The sequence below is a fragment of the Cydia pomonella genome, chromosome 24 (genome assembly GCF_033807575.1).
Source record: "Cydia pomonella isolate Wapato2018A chromosome 24, ilCydPomo1, whole genome shotgun sequence".
NCBI classification, from domain to species: Eukaryota; Metazoa; Arthropoda; class Insecta; order Lepidoptera; family Tortricidae; genus Cydia; species Cydia pomonella.
The window spans coordinates 9,701,667-9,728,940 of NC_084726.1; the positions used below are offsets into that span (position 1 = coordinate 9,701,667).

Genomic DNA, 27,274 nt, shown 5'->3' on the forward strand with positions numbered 1-27,274 from the left:
AAATAACATTTCCCGATAGTCCAATCTAGTTTGAACCTTAAATTGGATTGCTAAGGTTGAAATTCTATAGACGCATATGTGTAAATCGTACTATGGCTGGGAAAGGGTATGTGAGTATTTATTTTAGTAGGAAAGTCATCATAGCTGCTGTAAAACGAGGTTGAAGATGCCAACCATTGGCGATGTGTCGAAAATAGGGTAATTAATACTACCTTCTTTAATTTAATCTAAATCCCGTATACGGCATAAGGGAAAAAATAACGCCGTGTGAACCAAGCCTTATTGCAGAGTTATAGACCGCCAGAGCTCAACAATGGTGCAACGTGCATATAACACCTGGAGTTGCAGGCGTCCATAGGCTACGGAGACTGCTTACCATCAGGCGGGTCGAATGCTTGTTTGCCACCGACGTAGTATAAAAAATGTACGGAGCCGTATTGCGCCATCTACATAGCTGTTAATTGAAGTACGGGTTTGTTTGCAGTCCAGAAGTGATTAATCTGTAAAGGAGGGTTAAATGAAAATAATTTGGAAAAAGTATAACCGTTTAATGAAAATAAGTTAAAACAAAACCCCTCCCTTCCCTCCCTATTTACATTTCTTTATTACAATATAATAACTTATAACTAATATTGAATAAGTTAGTAAATGACTTGAATAATAATTACAATAATTGAGTATTGTTTATAACTCTGAACACACAATCGTATCTCTCAAATATAAAAACAAATTTGAACATTTCGTTCGTTTAAAATACAACAAGTAACAATTTTATAGGTTAAGTAGATATACAAATTAAACTATTTACAAAACTAACAATAATAAGGTATAATACTACGTCTGAGCCTCTCAATTGTATCACAAATTATATGGACGCCATCCAAATTCTTCCCGGCAAACAATCTGTACCTATATACTGCAAACGCATTTCGTGATGCCATCGGTCATCATATTTGTAACTGATCCTACGAAACAAAGTTTAAGAAAATTGTTTGAAAATTATCATACATTTATCGATAGCTCCAAGACAAGAGTGGGCTTGATATAGTTCAACCTAAATTCAGCAAAACCTGTATTTATAATTTGACTTATTTTTACAAAATTCATCGGTACTTTAAGAAAACGGCGTGGGACAATGTAAATTTGTAAACGAATAGTCTGTGTGGTCTTTACGCACAGACTACCTCCTGTAAGTACCTACCATATAAACTTTACTAGGTTGGTGTGAGGCAAGATATTTATGAATATAACAGATCTAAACTGTTATCATATCACGTCAGCAGAACTTATTTGGTTAAATTTTCCTCTAGCGATGATATTGGGTAATATTTATATTTCAGAGATTAATCATCTTTCTTAACTGGCATACCATCTAAATCAATTTCAGTGCTAGGGATCAGTGGTGGTTTAAACCCATATTCTATCCTTAAATTCGATACCTTTGGCGTTCTGTCGGCTCTTCGCAATTTTAACTGTTCCGTATTTGGTACGAAATAGTTATTATTCTGTTGTCCCCAATGGTGTTCATTGCGAACTACCGGCGGCGGACCATAGTAGTCATTTTGCTTGTTATTGTTATTGGTTAAATAGTGAATGTAGTTAGAGAGTGCTGGGTTCTTTTGGATTTCAAACTTGGGTGTATTATTGATATACTGGTATGACGACGCATACAGATTCCCCCAGTGTGTTGTCTGCACAGAAGAAGCAGGCTTTCTGTCTTTTAAATCTTTAACATATTGGTTGTATTGCGCAGCGTACGACTGTTGGGCCTTTTGGTCGAAATTGTGTTGTATTTCGTTAAGATTTAAATTTGACGCTGGAGTCGCTTGCTTGCGTTGTTCGACAAACTGCTGATATCTGGGTACATTTTGTGTCTGCTCAGCGCCGTGCGGGTATGCATAGGTGTAGTAATCCTGTGGCTTTTCAAAGTGATATGGTACTCTAATAGGCACGTATACCGGCCTTTCAACCTTCTTTTCCACCGGGTAAGGAACCTTGACGTGGACCGGCACTTCGACCGGGTAAGGCACCTTTTTCTCCACAATTTTTTCAACTGGATACGGCACGCGCTTTTCTACTGGATAAGGCTTGTCAACATATTTAGTTACAACTACAGGCTTTTCGACAATTTTCTCTACCACCTTTTCAACAGCGTACGGGACTTGAACTGGTACTTTTTTCTCAACAATCCTATCAACTGGGACCGGGTAAGGTACTTTTCTCTCTACAATTCTGTCAACCGGATAAGGTTGAGGAACATGTACCGCAACCGGTACTGGCTGTGGCACGGGTACTTCGATATGTACCGGTTTCTCTACATATTTCGTAACTGTTACCGGTTTCTCGACAACCCTGTCAACCGGAACTGGTATTCTCTTTTCCACCGGATAAGGGACAGGAACTTTAGTTTCGTAATGTACCGGGTAGGGTACCCGTTTTTCAACTTCATATGGAACCGGTACTTCTTTGTGCACTATTTTCTCAACAGTTACTGGTTTTTCTACCGTAACAGGATATGGGACCCGGTGTTCTATTGGGATAGGGTACAAAACTTTTTTTTCGACGGGTACTCCTACTGGCACGGCTACAGGGGTCGGTACAGGGACTTGATGAACGACTTGCTTTTCAACAACCTTTTCTACAGGATAAGGCACGTGTACCGGTCGGTCGACATAGATTTTGTGTTCCACCGGATAGGGTACCTGTACCGGATATAAATGCGGTACTTCTACTGGGTAAGGCTTATCGACGAAACGGGTGACTTCAACTGGTCTGTCAACGATTTTCTCATATGGTACTGGTACAGCAACTGGTCTATCTACCGGCACATGTTTTACAACTTCCACTTTTTCTGGATAAGGTACTTCTTTCTCTATATATCTGTCAACGAATTTAGTGACCGGTACTTCCTTTTCAATAATGATGGGTTGAATAATTGGGTGATCTTGATCTACGCTATAAGTGTATTCATAAGGCCTCGCATATTCATTCCTCTCATTACTGTCACCATTTGGTCTGATCTCAACTTCTGTCTGGATATTTTCACTTGGTTCTAATTGTTCTCTGGAATCATTCTGATCAGTAATTGAATTAGCATTATTTCGGTTGTTCTTCTGTCCATACGAGTCCTTAGACCTCAAAGCGTCAACGTATCTATGATATAAAGACTTTGCTAAATCTAAAGGCCCCTTGTCGTTACTTCTCCCTTCATCTAAATACTCATGGACTTCAACATCATTTATGTGTGTAATGCTCAAAGGAATGGATTGCTGAATTTCAACAACGGTTTTTTCTCTATGAGGGCTTTTCACAATGTCTGTTACGACTTCGCTATCTGAAACTTCATGATCATCCACAGTATTGAATATTCCAGAGTCATTCGCATTGTAAAGTCTTAAAGCAACAGTGATAGGAGCAAGATACTTCTGACTTACAGGTCTTGGCGTTACATTGACTAGGTCTTCGGAAGAAGATTGTCTGTCTTCACTGTCTGCACTATTCGTTAAATTCTCATCAAGACTGTTTCTCACTCCAACAATTTCATAGCCTTCTTGCAAGTACGGAACCATAGTTGAAACTAAATTGTTAACAATTTGGTCTTTGAAATTGTCATAATTTGAATCCTGAACAACTATAGGCGATGCAAACGTGTATTGATTTGCATTTGTTTTCAGAACATCCTCATTCTTCTGGTCATTCTCTAAGTGTTCTATTTCACTGTCAACAATGTTTTGTATTTTAGCTTTGACTGTAATTCTATTTCTTGGACTATAAGATGGCACATTAGAATAGTTGTCATATTGAGTTTGTTCAGCGATTGTTTTTCTTGGACTATTTGGCCGGGCAGTAGAATAGTGGTCATATCGAGTTGGAGTATTTGGTGCTACAGTGGAGTAGTGGTCATACCGAGTATCTTCAGTGATTTTGTTTATTGGAGTATTCGATGCTACAGTGGAGTAGTGGTCATATCGAGTGTCTTCAGTGATTCTGTTTCTTTGAGTATTTGGTGATACAGTAGAATAGTGGTCATATCTAGTTTGTTCTGCTTTTAAACTGAATCGTGGTTTTGGTTTGATAATGTCATCATTATGCACATTTGTCTGGTTTTCAGCAGCGTAATTTATTTTGAGCAGGTCTTCATTCGATATTATATCCTGTGTCGAAGCAACTAGTCTAGAAATCTGATCATCTTCTGTTGTCACACTACGAATAGTTGTAGATGCTACTTCATTGTAATAATACCTTTCACTCCTTGCATTGCCTCGAGGGGCCTCAACTTTAAAATGAACAGCTCCTCGATAAGTCAACGGTCTCTCAGTATTTCTGATGCCGTAATTTCCATTAATGTTACGAATGTCATACGTAGGAGTTTCAACATAGACACGAGTAGGTTTTTGTGAGTTGTCCTTGTGTTCCTCGGGTATTTCTTCTTCGTTAGTGCAATTATGATCTTTGAACACCTGGACAATGTTGGTTGTGAGATGTTCATGATCTTGCTCAGCATTATCCTCTTTGGTTTGAAGAGGTTTCGAGCGCTCTGCACTTTGCTTCGTCTCGAAATTCGTTACTTTATCACTAATTTGTTCGTTTAGTTGAATAGGATGTAGAGTTTGTATGTTGTAGTAGGCGGGGGTAGCTACATTGTTGTTGTAGTAGTAGTTGGGTATTGTGTACTGGACATTTGCTTGTGGAAATTGTTGGTCGCCAGACGAGAACTGCTGTTGCAGGAGATATATCTCGACGGGCTGCGCAGGAGTGGCGGGTTCTTGTGTTTGGTTGTCGTTGGAGGGTGATACTTGGTACAGCTGTGTTGTTAGTGGTAGCTGAAAGAAGGCAATTATCTTATTACTCAAAGTGTTCACAACATATAACATTGGAAAAGTAAAAGTTGGATTCAACACTTGTTATATTAGACGTACCTACTAAATTAATGCGTAGATATTTGTGGTGTTGCTTAAATTTTCGCTTACTAAAACAGTTTTTAACAGGTAAAGTAAGTGAATAACTTTTGTTTGCAATAAATATGTCTTATTAAAATAACCATCCGATGTAGGAAGAAGGCTGTTTCATATTAGTTTGGTTAGAAGTGTGAAGTACGTTTATCAGCAAACCATAGACTAAATAAAAGTATAGAATGCTGATGAATTTTGACAGCGAAAGGTACCATCATTCATCGCGCTGTCCCTCCCTAAGGCGCAAATTATACAGACACGGAGTGGTGAAGGCGTGGCGCAGGCATGATGCGGCTTCAAAACGTATTCTTACAAAATGTACGAAGGCGAAGGCAAAAACTTTTTGTGATAAGTGATTAAAAATGTGGAATCTTGAGCGTTGCGAGGATTTCTGCCCTGCTGAAATACAGGCGAGACGTTTTCACCAACCAACGAGAGGCATATACTAGTTGTAAAACCTAAAGTCTAAAATAATGCTTTTGAAAATTGACCGTTAAAACCCATCACTTAAAAGTCCATTCAACCGGTTAACATGAGGAAACAACACGAAATTTGCACTCTAGAGGACTGATTGATAGTTGATACACAGTGTTTAAAGAATAAAGAAAGCCTTTCCAACTTGTAACTTCCGAGGAATACTTTTTTATTCAGACTACGTATTCACTATTCAAGCGTACTTTTTATCGCAAAGAATTTGTATTTTGAAAATACCTATTTGATGTTTAGTATTTTAAATACAAATTTGAAAACTATTTTACATTTGAAATAGTGTATCAAGAAAGTATTTGTATTTTGTATTTAAATACTTTCTGTAAACTATTTTTCACATCTCTGCTCAGACGTTTGAGTTTGAGACCATGTACAAACCTGCGTATTTGAGAATTGTAGCGCGCGCTCCCCCAGCGCTATGCTGGCGGTATGTGTTCCCGTGTTCACGGACACAGCACCGTGGTACCCGGTGTTGTCGGCAACGTAGCGAACCTCTTGCTCATTCTGAAATAATATGGATATGGCTAATACAAGAAGAAAAGTGTCCCCTAAATATCATACATTTTTTGGTTAATCCGCTTTGTTACGATCTTTGAAGGATGTATTGAAAACGTATTCAAATGGATCAAAATAGGATTTTTTTTCTTAGAAAAAATTGAGAAAAACCTCGTGATTCTAAGAAGAAATAATTATAGTTGTGCCGTTCTCGAGAACATTCCCCATACAAAATGGAGAACATTCTCGAGAACGGCACAACTATAGGAATAATATAGAGTGTTTATTGACGACCGGTTTGGCCCAGTGGGTAGTGACCCTGCCTACGAAGCTGATGGTCCCGGGTTCAAATCCTGGTAAGGGCATTTATTCGTGTGACGAGCATGGATATTTGTTCCTGAGTCATGGGTGTTTTCTATGTATTTAAGTATTTATAAATATTTATATATTATATATATCGTTGTCTAAGTACCCTCAACACAAGCCTTATTTAGCTTACTGTGGGACTTAGTCAATTTGTGTAATAATGTCCTATAATATTTATTTATTTATTTATTATTATTAGGGCTCCCAATACCGGGATCCTGGTATTGCGGGATCACGGGATCCCGTCTTTTTAAAACATTTTTCAATACCGGTATTTTAAATGCAATACCGGGATCCCGGTATATTCAAAAACAAGGGAAATATGCAGTATAAATCCTTTATATCTATTAGAATGGTCACATTCGGCTGTATCAAGAAGCTTAGGTACTACACGTCACACACATCTAACTGGCATCTAGTCCTCATTTTATTATTGAAAGAAGATCGTTGCTGTGCGTCAGATAAATATTTAGTGGTGGTTGGTGGTGGATAAATTCTAAAGTTTTCTGGGTGATGAATATGATGATAGTGACATTAATATAATTAGTTCGACTTAAAATACGTGAGTGACCCGTTTTAACATATTTAATATGGGTCTCACGGAAGTTTTGTTATTAAAATATAATTCTTAAAGTTTTATCAAAAATTAAAAAGAAAAGAGCAAGGCCATAGTATGGTAAACCAATTTTGGCGTAAATTTTATGAAAAGTTGGATGGTTGGTTAAGTTGGACTAACAATGTAACTGGTGAAGTCAACATGTCGGATAAAATTATTGCCAACCTGAAGTGTGAAATAAAATTATTACAGATGGCGATATTGATTGTTTAAGGCCAGTCCAGACGCAATTGACCACTTTGATCAGAAAATAAATTGGCGTCGATCTCATCCAGCGTTAATTCGTGGGCTCGTAGTTTTAAAGAAATGTCCCCAAATGTGCATAATAGCGTTAGAAATTGGTATTCTTGCGCTTGTAAGAATAATAAGTTAAAATGGATGTCCGAGCAGATAAAAGCAAACCCTGCTGATATGTAAATAATCAATTAAAACAGAATTAATAGTAAATATTACATTAAATTCTCAATACTGCTTGATAACACTAAGTTAGCTGTATAAATTAGGCATAACTTGTCATCAAGTTATTTACTTACCTTGATTCAGATTGATTTGAAACTGCTAAATCAATCACTAGAACAATTAACAAATATAATTGAAAATAAAACCTTTTTATTATAGTTAATAAACCAATTTATTAACCTTATCATCAACAACTAATAAATACAATCACTAATACTTTATAATTCACCAATATATTATTTAATAATTAATTCATCAAATTAATCATGTAAGTACAAAAACATTAACATAATGATCAACATAGTATTTACTTAACTTTCAATATTCCTGTGGCGACGATTAACTCAGTGCTGCAGCGCAACGAAGAATCACAATGAGAATCAATCAAAATGAAATGGGTCGGGCCCTTTTATATCCACTGCTAACCAGCCACTCACAACTGGTCAATCATGCCATTTGTCGTTCGAGAAGTGACGTCACAAACGTATCTTCTCATTTATCGAATAATGCAGAATAAAATGATCACAACATCTTTTCAATAAACTCCGTTATACATAATTACTAATAAGTAATATTAATACATAATATAATCACTTTAAAATAGTTAACAAATCTTATTAGTAGGTTAACTACTGTCTCAAAGTTATCACTATCCATGTTTCTCTAATCAACCGTGGTTTCGTATCGTACCCACATAAATCACAAATTGTGTAAACTTCGCGTGATATTGAGTTAAGTGTTTAAATAATTAATATTTATCAACATTGGAAGTCAGAGAAACAGGTCAGTTTCATACATAATACAATTTATAAATAATAATCTAACACGGCCATACTGACGTGTACTTCGTTCCCGAAGTACTAAAAGCGTAATTAGACAATCACTTCATTCATTAAATAAATCTAAAACCAATTATATACATAATCATCGTATTCTACACATTTCGTATAATCAATATCATGATCTGCTTGAATATACATGTTAGCCCAATTCAAATCGACCAGCGAATATGTGTGGGTATTGCCAAATACCTAGACATGCCAATTACATTCACCCGCTGCTAGTGAGAACAATTGACACCAAGTATATGACCGACCAGCGGATACCCAATTAAGTGTATAAAAAAATGTGGGTATTGCCAAATACCTCGGCATGCCAATTACATTCACCCGCTGCTAGTGAGACAATTGACACCAAGTAAATGACCGACCAGCGGATACCTAAATAGTGTATGAAAAATGCCAAACCATACCTAGACATACCGATCACATTCTCACTCTGCCAGTGAGACCAATCGGTATCAAGTATGTGGCCGACCAGCTTTTTTTTTTTTTTTGAACCAATCTACAGCAGATTTAACAAAATGTATATTTACCAGCATTATTAGTAAATTGCACCTTCAACATTTATTCAGCGAACAGGCCACCAGGGCACTTTTACACGTCAACATGGGAAATACCAAAGACGACGTCAAATTAAAAAAAGTAAAATAATAATATTAAAAAAAAATAACACAAAAAAAAACTCAAATTATTGAGGTGTAAAAGTCTCCAAGTGTCAGAACTAAAAAAATATACCGTTTATCAGTTTATCATTCAAAATTCTGTATAATTAAGAGATCCATTAAGATTCGTGTACACAGATACATAATGAAATGAAAAGGTGTATATCCTGTAGATTTTCGGACGGTGGTATTTACAGTTTGTTAAACTCTCTAAAAACCGTTCGGCCAATCTGACAATTCATTTTGCATTATGTGCAGTTTTATAGTACAGCAAATTATTTGAAATATATAGGCGATTCTGATGTTGAGGTAACGTTACTATAAAAAATACAATTTTAACATTTACATCATTATAGATATACCAGGACTCTGCTCCACTGTCGCTTGTAGCAGGGTCGAAAGTAGGCAAAGCGATGTCCACGTCTTTTCCAAGAGCACCGGAGACAGCATCCTTGATCGCTTTCAGAAGGCCATGCACAGCTTCTAAATGTCTCTGAAATTACATAAGCATTTTTTAAAGTAAGGCTGAATACTATCCCAACTTCTGATGTAAGAATAATAAGTTAAAATGGATGTCCGAGCAGATAAAAGCAAACCCTGCTGCTATGTAAATAATCAATTAAAACAGAATTAATAGTAAATATTACATTAAATTCTCAATACTGCTTGATAACACTAAGTTAGCTGTATAAATTAGGCATAACTTGTCATCAAGTTATTTACTTACCTTGATTCAGAATGATTTGAAACTGCTAAATCAATCACTAGAATAATTAACAAATATAATTGAAAATAAAACCTTTTCATTATAGTTAATAAACCAATTTATTAACCTTATCATCAACAACTAATAAATACAATCACTAATACTTTATAATTCACCAATATATTATTTAATAATTAATTCATCAAATTAATCAAGTAAGTACAAAAACATTAACATAATGATCAACATAGTATTTACTTAACTTTCAATATTCCTGTGGCGACGATTAACTCAGTGCTGCAGCGCAACGAAGAATCACAATGAGAATCAATCAAAATGAAATGGGTCGGGCCCTTTTATATCCACTGCTAACCAGCCACTCACAACTGGTTAATCATGCCATTTGTCGTTCGAGAAGTGACGTCACAAACGTATCTTCTCATTTATCGAATAATGCAGAATAAAATGATCACAACATCTTTTCAATAAACTCCGTTATACATAATTACTAATAAGTAATATTAATACATAATATAATCACTTTAAAATAGTTAACAAATCTTATTAGTAGGTTAACTACTGTCTCAAAGTTACCACTATCCATGTTTCTCTAATCAACCGTGGTTTCGTATCGTACCCACATAAATCACAAATTGTGTAAACTTCGCGTGATATTGAGTTAAGTGTTTAAATAATGAATATTTATCAACATTGGAAGTCAGAGAAACAGGTCAGTCTCATACATAATACAATTTATAAATAATAATCTAACACGCTCGTGCCTTCATTTCATCGATCATAATCTTACAATCGAATAAAGTGGAATCGGCGAGCCAATTTCATTTTTGCATCCACACCTCATGATTTGACCAGACAATTAGGTGGGTCCACACAGCGCGAGCATACGCGCGAGGCAATTTCCTCGCATAAAACGGCCAGTGTAGACGTGGCTCGACCGAGGCGGGGCGCTTGGGCAAAGCAAACGGACCAGCCTATTTAATTAGATTGGCGAGAAATTGTTCCCGACTGGATGGGCCTTTTTTTTACTTAAAGCTTATACTTAGGATATATCTGGTTTTACACGTTCATTTAGTCACCTGCAATCATTTACGGGCTGAATATATAGGTCATACTGAACAACTTTTACTATGGGACCAACCCCGAAATCACGTAAAAAAAAATTACTGTCCCATAGAAAATGTCAAGGTCAGACAGCCAAAATGTATGAAACAGTCAATTTTTTTTAGAGATTTCGGTGTTGGTCCTATAGTAGAAGTTGCTCAGTATGACTTATATATTCACCCCGTTAATTATTGCAGGTCACAAAATAAACACTGTAACTTTACTGGGGCTACAAAGTTTACTTTGACAATCCACTATATAATGTTTCAAATTCTCTTTGCGGATAGTAAGACCTGCAAAGGATTGAATTCCCTTTCATAAAGAAGAAGCATGATATGCTGTAGGTACTGGTAAAAGGTCAATTCGGTATTAGGTGTACAGAAATGTTACCTGCGGCAATTTGACATAGTAGTGTCCCACGGTGCCGTCTCCCTGCGGCGTCAGATGCCAGCCCCACTCATAGCCAACACCGTTCTGCTCAATTTTCTGCAAAATAATAGCAATTAATTAATAAACCAGATAAGTTAGAATTTGGAATAATAAGGACTAAAAATATTTTTACTGTGTGGAGTATCTCGAGTACATGTAGGTAACTAAAATAACCTAAAACAAGTATTCCAAGTAAGAATATAGGTGTTAGATATACCTATTGACCTATTAACGATATTTTAATTAAATAATAGTATTTTCCTAAATACACGCATATGCCCTCAAACGTAATTTTATTACGCTATGTAATTCACAACCATTGACACCTCATAAGCGTGTCTCCTTGAATCACAAAAGCTGCGAAGCATTACATCGGTTACTTAACAGGTGGTCCACTTCGGAGATGAAGATTAGATTACTCTAATACAATTTATATAACGTTACAATTCAATATCCATGTCATTGTGTTGCGTAAAACACACGCTGACGTAATGGAGAGAGTTATTATTATCAATAATTGTTTTGGAACTCGGAAGCAATCGCGTTATTATTTTTCATGTATGGGCGTTAGATTGGTACTTACTTTAACATGCAAAGAGAAGTGGATACTTGTTTTAATTAAATTTATCTATTTTATGGTGCATTTTATAGCTTGAGGTATCTTTGGGTTTAAAGTATGATTAAACTATCTATGTTTGTTGATAATGATTTACTTACATTTTCTCATCGGAAAGACGTCTACCGGAACTAAAGATACTTTAAATAGAATAGAATCAACCTAACCGTTGTTAACTGTATCTTGTGCGAAGTGTGAAAACGGAACATTGTGTTTTTTCACTGTCAAAAATTCAACTGCAGTATTCAAAAATATGAGATGCAGATTTCCGCGATTTCCACGAGTTGGCATTTGACATTGACGTTAGCAGTCAATCTCGCTCGTACTGATGAATTGGTGCGATGGAGAGGGAATGCAATCGAGTTCACTCAGACACGAACGTCAATGTCAAATGCCAACTCGTGGTACGGCTACTGAATTCGACTTTTAATACATAAGGCGAGGCTCTTAAATATGTTTTACAGTACATATGGTGCTACTTTACCGCACTAGTGTGGTAACTCGCACTCTACGTGCGTTGTCAAAAATTTAAAGGGCCATAGTACTGAAAAACGTTGTACAAAACACGTACAGAAAAGTGATTCACAACACGTGTCGATTAAAAACACTCCAAACACTCCGTTCGTTAGTGTTTTAATTCATCGCAACTCGTCGTGAATTTTCCACTTTTCGCACTTGTATCGTAATGTATATTAAATCGATATCTTTGTTATATAGTTTTACCTGGTTTAAAAAAATGTATATCATTTTTTAAACTGAAATGGATGATATACTATACTAATTACTCAGTCGTAACTAACGTAACTGTCTGTAGCTTTTACATATACATTTAACACCTTACAATAATCCCGTCAAGTCATGTCCAATCAAGAAATCATTGCCGCCAATCACCTGACGAGCAAACGGCCCACTTACCACACATTTTACACGCCACTGTGTTTACCAACAAACCTGACCTGTCGCTTTACGTAATATATTTCAATTGCTCGAGCTTTTCATCTCGACCTGTTTTTAATTAATCAATAAGTTTCGTTAAGTCATTACAACTTGCAATTTGTTTTGCTAAATATGACATGCTTAGCGTTTTTTCTACAGATTGACTTGGTCTAAAAATAAACTTCACAGTACATAATTATGGTGCTACTTTACCGCACTAGTGCGGTAATTAGCACTTTATTGTGTACTGTAAAATATTGTACGATACACGCGTGAATAGGTAATTCGCAATTCGTGTCTACTTAAAACATTCCCTTCGGTCGTTTTTTTTTTAAATTTATCGCCACTCGTTGCGAATTTCCTTCTTTTCGCACTTATATCGTAATGTACTTAATTATTATGTGCTGAAGTTTAATGTAGCTATGGAATTTTAGGGCGCTTAATTGCCAAAAATGCACTAGGTAAATCAAGGAGTACCTAGTTATATTCTGCAGAGACATCGATAAATACTACGAGTAATATACTACGGTGACAGGTACCTAAGAAATACTGATTAGAAGCTAGGTACGTAAAATGTAAGAAAATATCATGCGTCTTAAATTTGACAGCAAAAATAGATAGCTCAGGACGGTGCCATATATTTTGTGGTAACTAGGTTGTTAAACGTCAACAGTCTGCAACCAATTACTATGCATGTACCTATCTACTGAGCCGTAGCGAAATCTATGTTAAATTCAAAGAATTGAGATCTTAAACAGTGAGAGTCAGAATGGCGGGTGTACCTAAATAAAAATAAATGAAAAGCATACCATATTTTTGTACCTAATTTGTACTATTTAGTACGAATTAGGTACAAAAATATGGTATGGCCACTGATATACAGGGTGTTTTTTTAGTCACCTGTAATAATTTACGGGGTGAATATATAGCTCATACTGAGCAACTTTTACTATGGGACAATTTTACTATACACACACACACGTGTGCACATGCAGGCTTCCATTTCGTTTAAAAAATATATTATTTAAATGATTAAATAAATAAATAGTATAGGGACATTCTTACACACATTGAGTAAGTCTCACGGTAAGCCAAGAAGGCTTGTGAGATTAAGTATAGTAGAAATACATTATTCTATGAGCAACAAAACAAAAGACAGATTTATACGTATAACAACTTTCAAATAAACGTAGGCTTTATCTAAAGATAAATATAACTTACAGCCGCTCTGACTTCGAGAAATACGGACTTATGTCACCATATACCTTAAATACTTCCGCCCCTTTTCGCCCCAGTGCAAAACCTAGACATTGCCTTTGAAATGTTCACTTTCATGTGCTCCCGGGCACTTTTACTCTCGTGCAACTTATTCGCATCGTTCTAACATCGAACAGCAAACTAGTATTGTTGGATCTACAATTACTTTAAATTGTTATTGACTTTGAGACCATTTATACCCTGGGTATACACTCAGTGATAGATTTAACAGGGCAGCTTATAAGGAGATCGCGGATTATTACGACATAAATGTAAAGGTTTAAGTCCTATTGAAGGGGCTTGGAGTTCGGACTGTTTAGATCTGAGGATACATGCCTTCCGCGAGTGAAAAGCCTCATGCGTTTATGGTTTCCTGGTCTTCGGTATGGGCTTTGAACACCGGTTGTAGAATGCGGTGTAATTAAACTTTGTACTATACAATCCAATCACACATCACACTATACCATTTATTTAGCTTAGAGAATTTTCTTCTACAAGTCCCAGTCCACTCTCTGACTGAATAATTTACATTTAACTTATTAGACTTGGTCGCTTTTTTTAGTATCGACATTTATTTTAGATTATGATTTACCTTTAAAGTAGCATGCCAAAACTGGTGGTTCTGTGAGCTCTAGTCCTTTACTTACCTTAATGGCACTTAAGTATTTTATGTCAATTTCCACCATTTTGAACATTTTCCAAAAAACTAAACGACGATCGCTAACGCTGCGTAGCGAACGAAACGCAAATGTCACCGTCGCACTAATATGGAAGAGTAATAGAGACAAATGACTACGCTATTAGCACGTTGTCTACGCACCCTGAACCGGCTCACAAAATTTCACGAGTATTGATTAAGAATTGCGACCTGTAGAGGAGAATATCCGGACATACGAAAGCAAATTGCCCGAGTCAAAACTGAGACTTGTTTACTATTTTTTTATCATCGTCTTCACCAGCCTACTCATCTACCATCTACTGCCCAATGCTGGGCGCAGACCTTATCTTTTTGTACAAAAGGCTTTAGTCCCCATTCCCAGCAAATTAGTCAATGCGAAGTGATGGTCCCGGGTTCGAATCCCGGTAAGGGCGTTTATTGGTGTGATGAACACAGATATTTGATCCTGAGTTGGTAGTCATGGGTGGTTTCTATGAATATAAGTATGTATTTATCTACATACGTATATAGTTAAATACATACTGCCGCGATAGGCGACGGCCTAGCACCCATAATACAAGCTTTGCTTAGTTTGCGGCTAGATTGTCCTCGAATATTTATTATTTATTTGTTTATCATATATGTTATATATGTTACTAGCGTTGTCCAGGCATTTTGCCACATCGATTACTAACTGACCTTAACCCAGGGGGAACCATCTTAGCCTTATTGGGGTCAGGTGGACCGATTTCTTCAAGGAAAGCGATTGTTAAATTAAAATATCAAATATTATTCCGTACTCAATACAATGAATGTGATGAAAATATTTATAACACGATTGTCTCTACATTCCGTCTCACCTAGAGCAATCATAATTTCATAAAGGAAATCACCGATCAGTTTTTGCTTGTAAACTGCTCCTGTTCTTAATGACACCGGAACCGCCATTACAATACATGCAGGAAGTGGAACAAAGATGTGTACGAGTAATGATATGTTTAGTGTTGAGCGCGGCGGTGTTGGCTTTTACGCATTGACGTATTATATCTAAGGACAGGCCTTACGGGCAATGAATGGTTCTAGTTCAGTGGTGTCACTCACGAATTCGAACCAATCGTGCAGTCTAACACGCAAGTAGTTGCAACCAATCGCGCGCTTGATGCGAACTCACCAATCAATCGCGTTGTAGCATTAGACTGCATGATTGGCTAGACTTCGTCTGCGTGACACCGCTGTACTGGCCCCATTCTTATTCGGACATATATCTAAGGATCGTCCTTAGATATATGTCAATGCTTTTACGATTATATATATAGTCATAAGTACAACATACACCACCTGAGAGCCTAGCCAAGATGATAATCGTTGTTAGATACTTCAGTTCGTTCATGGACCGCTGCAGCGCGGCTGGAAACCATCACGAGCGCGGACTTCTGGCCGGATGGTGTGGTAATTCGGCGGTTCCGTGGGAATCTGCCGAATCCTTCCTCGCAACAGAAAGTTATGTCGCCAACATGATTTTTAGTTTATAAGTTTTTTTATTCTATGTACGTTAGTTTGTAAAGGCTTTAGTTGCCTGAAAATAAAATTATTTATTTGATTTGATAGAAAACGGCAATCGAAACTATGGAAAGTCACACGACTTTTCGTAGCATTTCTCATTTTTAGGGTTCCGTAGCCAAATGGCAAAAAACGGAACCCTTATGGATTCGTCATGTCCATCTGTCTGTCCGTTTATGTCACAGCCACTTTTTTCCGAAACTATAAGAACTATACTGTTCAAACTTGGCAAGTAGATGTATTCTATGAACCGCATTAAGATTTTCACACAAAAATAGAAAAAAAACGATAAATTTTGGGGGTCCCCATACTAAGATGTGAAACTCAATTTTTTTTTCATCAAACCCATACCTGTGGGGTGTCTATGGACAGGTCTTCAAAAATGATATTGAGGTTTCTAATATCATTTTTTTCTAAACTGAATAGTTTGCGCGAGAGACACATCCAAAGTGGTAAAATGTGTCGTCGCCCCCCTTTTAACTTCTATAAGAGAATGATAAAACTAAAAAAAATATATGATGTACATTACCATGACCACACCACCACACTTCCACCGAAAATTGGTTTGAACGAGATCTAGTAAGTAGTTTTTTTTAATACGTCATAAATGGTACGGAACCCAGAATAACCGGCCAAGTGCGTTAACGGCTCGCACTTGGCCGCTTTTTCTTTACGTTTGGCATTTATGTACGATTTACGATTGTCATCTTAGTTAGACGTCCTCCTTGGTTTTTGAGGCTATAAAGCATTTTTATTTATCTTTCTTTCTTTCTCATTATCTTTCACAAATTCGGAATTTGAATCCTTAAGGTCACTTAATAAATTCAGATGTTCAGTTACCATAAATATTGTTTTTACACAAAAACAGACAGACAACAATACTACAACAAATACCGAATTGATAGGATGATAAGTAGGTGTGGGAAGTCAACACTGACGCAGTAACTCAACAATCAAGGAAGGTATTCCACCTGTCGTACAGTTTAGGCACTCAATCACGCGGACAGACAGACCAAATAGGAAGTTCCTTTCACTCGGAACCCAGACCGAGCTTTATGTAAGCATTATGCAATGTTAGTTTAGTTAAATCGGCCCTTAAACTATTTTGGTTAAGCTTGTTGGTTTTAGAGCTTTATACATGTCGGCAGCCGATCGTAAGATCAGGCAGATCGTGAAATTCTTAGGCATATCGTGAAACGTAAAAATTCGGTCTCTGAGTCGACGGAGCACCGCGTAGCGGGGCTCCTATTTCTGAATAGTTTGCCCTTCGGGCATCTGAGGCAACCTAACGAACCTATCCTATCCTATCAGTTTACTGTGACTATTGTCAAAGCATTACACAGGAACATTACGATCTGCCTGATCTTAAAACCGACTGCCGGCATACATAATAGTAAAAGACGATAGTGATAGTAAAAAAAAAACGTTTACTCACGTTTCATGCCTTATAAATATTTACAATATACTTCTGCCAAACCACAGAGTGGTTTGTTGGCAGACGAAGCTCCTATAATATGTAAGCTAGGTAGTCTATATGTTACCTATATTTTTATCTATTTAACCCCTTACCGCATGCGCAGCCATATATGGCAAATATAGTAAGATAAAGAGGAAATGATTAATGTTTTGTTTTATTTAATCTGAAACTATCATCAGAAAATAATGTAGAAAACTTACTGCCGGTAGTACGTCTGTAGTTCATTTCCGTTTATTGAAGAGCGTTTTAAATATCTACTGTATTCATATTTTTATTATGTGGTGCGACTGGTGCGCGATAAATATATTTTAAAATAACTACAAATATGTTTTGTTAGTTCTAATAAATGAATCATAAACAAGTAGCTAAAATAAAATATGCTTCATTTAAATCTCTAATGTTAACATTTAAGTTTGACTCAAGAAAATATATGTAGTTAAAATTATATCCGATAGACTGTCTAATGTCTATGCTATGATAGTTTAAATACCTATTCTTCCATTGTGTTTGTTAGTAATCAATAATTAGTAGCTAATTAGAAATTGTTATTATATTACAGGTATGCAATTATAACTTAACATTATATCTTAAATAATTAGAATTAAAACAAAAAAGCGAAAAAAATATACGGCTAGGGAAGTAAGTACACATTTTTTTTCCAGTTTCTATTTTACCATTTAGTCGCTATAATTAATTTAGGCATTCATGCCAAATTGCAGCTTTCTAGCACTAACGATCATGGAGCAAAGCCGCGGACGGACAGACGGACTGACTGTAAGGGTTCCTAGTTGAATACAGAACCCTAAAAAAGCAAATGCAGCACGTAACAGTCTCCAAAACGCATCCATCACAAAAGCAATTAAAGTTCGAAACTTAAAACAAAAGAGTTACGCCACTTCGCTAATTAACGCAAAAAACTCCGAACAGCTGTACCAGAGATAATAGAGAGCCATAGATAATAAACAATAGACAATAAGATCGGATTGTTATTAATAGTCGGGCCGGCACGCGCGAGCGAGCGTGGCGTAAGTAACTTGCGCTTTTCATCTCGTCGGTAAGTTGCCGTGAAGAAATTGATATTGATACTTCTTGTGTGTAATTGATAGGTACATTATTGCTTATTTAATTGAGATATAGACATTAGAGTAGTTTATCAGGCAAACTTTGAAGAGCTAGCCGAACGGTACCTATCTATTAGTTACCTACTCCAACAATCGCAATAACTTGGAAGACCTAATTAAATCTATTTTTTATTATTAATTTGCAGTCGAAACCCTAGGACTGTGCTCACAAATTTATTAGACAACATAAAAAAAAACATTGATGTCACGGGGACCGTAGGGCTGGCTCATTCCTTGCCCAACCGATCGGCGTTGCGATCCAAAGGGGGAACGCAGTCAGCCTTATGGGAACCCTTCTGCAGGCATCGGATCTGGGTGATCTAGCTTAATATAAACATATTGGACTAGGTCACCCATGTTTTTTTAAGGTATTCGTTTTAGTTTTGTAGGTAGGGTGGTTTTAATTTTAGATATTAATAAAATCATATTTATAACCAAAATGTTACGCCAAAACTTGACGTGTCTGTTTTTCCTATTTTTTCCTATATTATACCTGCAAAATTAGATTCTGAATGAATGTGTTTTGGCGTGATGGGAAAGATATTTTTGTTTTCAGTAACATAAATTGTTATATAATATATCCATATATTAGTTATAATATTGACCGATAGACCGTAGACGCATGACCGTAGACATCATGCATTTTCAGAGCCTTCTTTGAGTTGTACTACAGGGTGTTTATTTAGTCACCTGCAATAATTTACGGGGCAAATATATAGGTCCATACTGAGCAACTTTTACTATCGGACCAATTATGGAAGGTAGAGGCAAGGAACAGAATCTCCTTAGGCAGAACTGTTGCAAAAGTGTCCAACTGTCAGCTACAAATAATAGTTCCAATTCTCTCCAGAGTAGCGCTAGAGTAGCTAAGAACCTAGGCGTAAGATTATTGCAGGAGTAAATCGTTATATGGATTTTACACTACCTAGTGTATTTGACATGCAAAATTTAACCAGTTTTTAATTTCTTCTAATGTCCTGGCTCTATGCCCCATATGCATTTCATGAAACTAGCTCACGGCGGTCGGTCTACTCCTAACTTTTCTAAGCATCATAATTATACGTAGTAAATTCATGGCCTCGCTCCCTCCTGTACCTTAGGTCGGATTTATGCAAATTCCATTGTACGACTGCGAGCAGGAAGCGATATTGCAGCGTCGTTTATGTACGTATGTGCGGCACTTTCTCCCGACAAGGTTCGATGCTTCGATCCATTTCAATCTAGGGGTGTTGAAGGAATCCTAGATTCAATATGAAGTACCTACATATACACCGTGTTTTTATTAAATTCCCTTAACTGGGTATGGTATGGGTAAGTACGTTTGGAAACTAAATCGCATATCGCAAAAAAAATGTTATATATATTTTTAAGTTATTAAATGATGCAAATAGCGTCGTTGTAACACGGGCATTACATTTAATTCAACCAAACAATTGAATAGTGTGACATATCAATGTAATTTACACTGACTTCTGTAACACAGGTTTTTACCTAGCTCAGAAGTCAGGGACTTCAATCACTAAAATGTACTTACCTTAATGCCAATAAAATTTTTATTTTATTTAAAAAAAAAAAATTCGAACATCAAATGAATAAATTCGTACTAAATACTAATCAATATGTAAACAGACCTTAAGGCAAGTGACACGCTCGTAAGGGCCATCTAAGATTTTTTTTTTTTTATTATCTCCGCAATGGAGTTTATTAGAATACCGGTGTCTTTGAGAAAGTTATTAAATTAAGTTCAGGAATGCACCCTTGAAATTAACGGAAATAAAACAAAACGCGGTGTATATTTATCCGCCAGGGCAGACGATATGTGTGTATATGTATCCGCCACGACAGACGATGTGGTTGAATATGTTCGCAGGTGTCAAAGCAGCGATCGCGTCATTACGTCCACTTCAGCTCGTTCGTGGCGCGCTGCTGCCGCTGCTGGAAACAGTGGAAACCATCGCGAACGCGGACTCCTGGCCGAAGGGTGTTATATTTCTCTCAAATCCTACACCAGAACAGGTGGCGCAGCAGAAGACTGTTCTGTTGCCAAAATGATTTTTAGCTTGTAGGGTTTAATATTTATTTTGTGTACCTATCTATGTATTATGTTAGTCTGTAAGGTATGTATCTAAAAGAGTCTTTGTTGTTTTTTTTTAACTTACCGTGTGCGTAGTCTGCGAGTACGCGCCGGATATGGTCAGCGCCATCCACACTCGCGCCCACTGTAAACAAACAAATGTTATAAAAATAATAAACAAATAAAAATATAACATTATTTATTTTAAGATTAGTTTTATTTATTTTTAGATTTAAATTTTAAGTTTTATATGTATTATGTTGTGTCTTCATTAATGTTACATTAATTTGTAGTTTAATTTGTATGTAAAATGTATAATTGTTGGTGCAATAAAGAATATTTACTGGTATTTAATAACAATATATTTATTACGACTATTTTTGAAATTTGAATATGTATGTTTTATATAATTTAATTGCACATATTTTAATTTGTAATTAACTTTTCAACTTATATGGAAATGTTTTTCTGGAATAAATCCTCGCTGGATACATTAAGGAAAATATTTCTATAAATAAAATTAGATATTAATATGAACTATAGCGTTGCCCCTTCGTTTGATCTGTCAGATTTTTTATTATTATAAATAAATAACCGCTTTTAGGCTCATAATTAAACCCACGTGCTTTTTTAAATTATAATTATCGAACATGTGCGGTAATGTATGATAATCCGATTGACACTTTTTTATAATTGTACAGTCAAATATATCGGAGCGGCCAGTGCTCACAAATATCTGATCACGCCTCTCTTGTCAATGACTACGTGTTCAGATATCAGTAAGCCCCTCGGTTGCTCCAGTATATCTGACGGCGACTGTACATTTGCTGAATGTTTTAACAATTAAAATTTGATTAATATAGAAGTTTTGTTTTTTCCTTGCAAGTGTATTGTAATGCGTCGTATATAACACTTGTGCATTGGCCATTAAGTACATCGGCTTTCTTATTGCTGCTTTCATCTAAGGACGGGCCTTATGGGCACTAAGAATAATGCTAGTTCAGTGGTGTCACTCACTAATTCGAGCCGTAACTGCTTGCGACCAATCGCGCGCGTGATGCGAACTCGTCAACCAATCGCATTGTAGCGTTAGACTGCGCGATTGGCTCGAATTCGCGTGCGTGACACCGCTGTACTGGCCCCATTCTTATTGCCCGTAGGGCTCGTCCTTAGATATACCTATGTCAATGTCACGCGCATAGTATCGCCTCGAGTGTGATGACCAGCGTAGTACACTTTTATCATAATGTACCGACTAAAATCGACACCCTTATAAGTCTTTAGTGCTTAACGTAAACTGGAAAACGCCCTGAATGTTCAACCGATATCATAATCCAATTTTCACCTCTAGCTTTCATTCCACTGCTCCAATATTTATTTATAGCCGCCTATTTATAATTTTATAGTGATATTTGCATAGTAGTCACGTAATCAGCGTCTATGTCAAGATTATTATGTCTCTAGGTCATTTACTAGTTTCTAAGTCAGTCCTTAGTGTAGACTAGATTATCGTATATCATACGAAAGTTGTCTGTAGTTAATAATATAATTGCTGTGTCTTTAGTGAATTAATTAAGGAAGTTGATATTTATGTAGATATGTTGTGCTTGAACAAGTTTTTATCTTGCAATGGTGTTATGCATGTATTGTGTAGCTAACTTCTGCTAGTGAGCCAAATTTAATAAAAATAAAACGTATATTAATCAAGGAATATCTACCATTGGGTCCAAAAGACAGGAAGTAATTTTAATTTGCTATATATATCTATTTATCAAGCCGCAGGGGACATTTTTTATAAATTTATTTTAGTGTTATTTTAGATTTAGCAGGTAAAGGCGCTCTTGATTGTTCAAAAACTAATGAGATAGAAAAACATTTTATCCACATGTGCGGAGAAGCAATATCTGATGCAAATTTTGAGTTGATTCCTTATGTTGGCAGGTAGAGTTGACTTTTAAATGATGATTTTGAATGATAAATATTTAATACCATTCATTTGGATTTAATTTGGTTTGATTTTGTTTGTTACAGTAGTGTGGTGAAAAAAATTGTGTTTCACTCGGTGGCAAAATTTGTGTAACCCTGCTAATCGTGTCTTGAACGGGGGTTTCAAGACCTTCGCTCAAGATTCCACTTTTCAAACAGGTGTTCGTTACTCTCGTGGTTCAATTTTGGAATCTTTCGTTTGCTCGAGTATTAATTATAGCACGAGCGGTTAAACAACAATTTTACCCCCTTTTAAAACAAATCGTCAGATGACAAGCAAAACTCACTAATTACCACCACAAGTTCATAGCCGTAATGAACCATATTACTACTAAAATAAAATTAAATAAATTTTATTTTAGTAGTAATATGGTTCATTACGGCTAATATGGTTCGTTCAGGTTGAATTATTTTTTAGTAATTAGTGAGTTTTGCTTGTCATCTGACGAAATAACTACTGTGATTCCTATACTGTATATTATTATTCGATAGCGAAACGTGACGTACATGTTTGCGTTAAGTCTCATTTTGTATGGGATTTTGAGTTTCCAATACGACCCGAATGGGCGCTATTTTCGTGTTACCGGCCACTGTCCGTCTGGTCCAGCGGGTTAAGACGCGGACTGCTAAACGAGTGTTACGGGTTCGAATCTCGCCCGGTGACACTAACTTTTGTTTTTTTTTTTTATATGTTTAAGTTTATATGTAATTTTTTAATTTTTATTGTTTTAGACAAGTTTAATTTAGTAAAAAAATGACCTATGTAATAATTGTCAATTACAATAGATGGCGTTACTCTGTGACAAGTGCTGTAAGGTTAAAATCGATTGTAAATAATAATAATTGTCAGTTCACATTTTACTTTTTAAGTTTATGTTAATTATCACCTATACACCACCATATTACAATAAATAGTTATAACCGAGCAAAGCTTGGTCGCCCAGGTACTATATATATATATATATATAACGAGGCCGAGGGTGCGGAGTATAAGGGTCGGCAACGCGCATATAACTCCTCTGGAGTTGCAGGCTTACATAGGCTACGGAAACTGCTTACCATCAGGCGGGTCGTATGCTTGTTTGCCACCGACGTAGTTTAAACAAAAGTTATCGCTTCAACAACCAAACGCTTTGTGTATCTCTATTACTATTCCATATTAGTGCGACAGTGATAGTTGCGTTTCGTACGCTACGGAGCGTAAGCGATTTGCATGTTGGCTACGCGGCCTCAAAGGTAACTTGACATCAAGCTGACGGGAGACCTTCTCAGTGATGTTTATGTTATTATATTAATAAAAGTGTTGTATTACATTTCAGCAATACTGTAAGCGTCCTGAATAAATTCTTTCAATTTAATAATCTTTATGAAATAAAATATGTATAATTTATTAAATACCAAGACTATAAAGCTTTCAACGACCGGTAGGGCGTGCTGAATGTTTACGGCTGGAAGCACTTTCTATGCTACGTCAACGACAGCCGATCGTTATCGACTTGGTAATTTATTATCCTATATTTAACATTGCGATCGTTGTTAACTATATAAATGTAGAGATAAACGGGAAATGCCCTTACTTTATAAAGTTACATTGCGTCTAGCTCAGCCCCTATGACTAACTAGGGAACCCGATTTTACCCCAATAAATATCAATATTCTTGTATGTTCTTGTTCATTGTTGTAAGTTATTGTTTCCTGCTACCCAAAGGTTGTCTGGAAGAGTCGCTTTTTAGCGATAAGACCGCCTGTTGTTACCTAATTGTAATTTGTGTTTTCTTTGTATTCTCCTTTTCGATATGTGGTGTACAATAAAGAATATTTATTTATTTATTTATTGTAAGAAATTAGACCTACAGTCTACAGGTCTACAGGTCGCAGGGCATTTATTTACAATAAAGAAATACAAAAAAAAATATATTCTTTATTGATGTACACCACATATCGAAAAGGAGAATTTTCTGTTAAGTATATTTAATTGAGCTTATTACCCCCGTAAAATACGATTTTACCCCTACTGGGGTAATTACCCCCAGATTAGGAACCGCTGGTCTAGCTAGACAATTAACTGTACTGCATGCATAATGAATTGATGAGAAGGTCAAATATGGTATGTGTCAAACGGCAGCAAAATTATTTCCATCTTGGGCTTTAACACTCGAATCCCTCACAACGATTTAATGTGCGCCGACGCCGCAAATAAGGCATTTGTCCGCAAATCACAAAAAAATTCGAATGATCTTAAGCTAATAACTACCAGAGTAATTCATTTATGCAGCTATTATTATTTATGTCTTTTCCATCACGGAACAATGGTGTTCCGGACCTTTGGGAGGCGTGCGCGGAGCCGAAGCCAACACGTAGAGTTCCTTTTGACACTTTAATGAAATGTAAGGGGTACACCTAACGGATGTTGCCCTTGCCCGTGTCATGGGACGCACGCAGTGGCAGCACCCGCCAGGGTGTAAGGACTATTTGAGAGTTGATGGAATCTAAAATGAACTGGGCTATTGGGTGAAAGCGATGGACTAAATACTAGGCTATAGGATAAAAAACCGGATTATTATTAAAAAAATATTGGATTGTTTGACGATCGGTCTGGCTTAGTCGGTTAATGCCCCTGCCTATGAAGCCGGTGGTCCTGGGTTCGAATCCCGTTAAGGGCATTTATTTGTGTGATGAGCACAGATATTTGTCCCTGAGCCAATGACTTTTTCTATGTATTTTATGTAAGTATTTGTTTGTTATATATATCGTTGTCTGAGTACCCACAACACAAGCCTTCTTGAGCTTACCGTGGTACTTTGTCAATTTGTGTAAGAATATCCCTATATTATTTATTATTTTATTTTTGGAGAAATACCAAATTTAATAATATTTTTTTTTAATAATATAGGAGACAAACGCGTCTGCAACACCAGAAGGGTCTTGAAGATTTCAAGGTAGGATCGGTCCGCAATAGAGTTCTTTCCAATTTTTTGAAATGCTTGTATTACGTTCTATATTAACTAAAAGTTGCCCTACAATTCAACTTTTATACTAAAAACGGCTTTAAATATGTTAAATTAACAAAATATATTTTGACAGATGCTTTCGCGCCCAAAACGCTTTTTGAAAATTGTGTGACATCACAGTTTACGGTTTGACAAATAACTACATACACACGTAGAAGATACAAACTGTCAACTGACATTTGTCATTTGTTGTTCATCGCCTAACTGTCAACAGTGTCAATCCGAGAGTTGTGACGTCATCAGAATCTTCAATTATGTTTCGAGTTTGGTCACGTGACGTGTGCCAAAAGATATTTTAAATTCTATATGTACAAAAATATGGTCATTACAGGTCCCCTAAAAGTAGTTTAACATGTTTTTATAATCCAAAAGAATTTATTGGGATACAATTCTGCCCTAAGATTTGTAGATGGAAACAACCCTATTACCGCGGGCGATAGATAGTTCACTCCAAAATTTTGCTGGGGGAGGCAATAAGTTTCTGGAGAAACGCATCAAACGCACAATTAAAAGTTCTGCCAAATTTCAATAGGGAATATTACGCAAACCTCTGCGTAGAGAGCGCCACTAGCACATACTGAGGGCCTACCGCGAAACACAAATATCGAAATTTGGTTATCTGCCTGTCTATCACTCTTGTATATTCGAGCGATAGAGAAGCAGATAACGAAATATCGATTTTCGCGTTTCAATCAATGTCATAAATAATAAATAAATAAATAAATAAATATTATAGGACATTATTACACAAATTGACTAAGTCCCACAGTAAGCTCAATAAGGCTTGTGTTGAGGGTACTTAGACAACGATATATATAATATATAAATATTTATAAATACTTAAATACATAGAAAACACTCATGACTCAGGAACAAATATCCATGCTCATCACACAATTAAATGCCCTTACCAAGATTTGAACCCGGGACCATCAGCTTCGTAGGCAGGGCTACCCACTAGGCCAAACCGGTTGTCAAATGTCATAGTGCAAAACTTCTCAAAAAACTGTTTAAGGCATAGTATATATAAGTTACTCTATTTACAATATGTGCTAGTGCTGCACTCTGGCGGCAGAATATTGCAATACCCCCTATTAGTATTGCTGCTGCTAAATGTATACGAACCATGATTGTAGTCGAGCCAGTGTGCGCCGAGGTTCAGTGCTTCCTTCTTCTGTTGATTAAAGTACCTGTAAAAAGAAAATAACTTTTGACAAAAAAAAAACAACTTATTTTCAGAGAGTTTACTTATAAACCATACTCTTAGGGCCTATTTCACAATGTCCCGGTAAAGTCCTAAGCTACTTGCCTCTTATCTGACGAATAAAGTCATCGTTGGCGTTTCACAATCTTCACATAAGCTTAACTAGATTTTGGTAGGAAGTTTAATCTGGCAGTTGATTTATTTTTTAATTAGCTACTTATCCAATACTTGGACAT

The 27,274-nt window shown here is 36.3% G+C and overlaps 1 protein-coding gene across 1 annotated transcript; it reads right to left on the reverse strand.

Moving 5' to 3' along the window:
- Positions 1-352: 352 nt before the first annotated feature.
- Positions 353-27,274, reverse strand: LOC133531217 (uncharacterized). Its single transcript, XM_061869354.1, has 5 exons — positions 26,960-27,274; positions 20,923-20,982; positions 11,100-11,195; positions 5,820-5,945; positions 353-4,823 (listed from the first exon to the last, which is right to left on the reverse strand). Exons 1-5 carry the CDS (start codon positions 26,960-26,962, stop codon positions 1,344-1,346), a joined length of 3,765 nt encoding a protein of 1,254 aa, XP_061725338.1. The 5' UTR covers positions 26,963-27,274; the 3' UTR covers positions 353-1,343.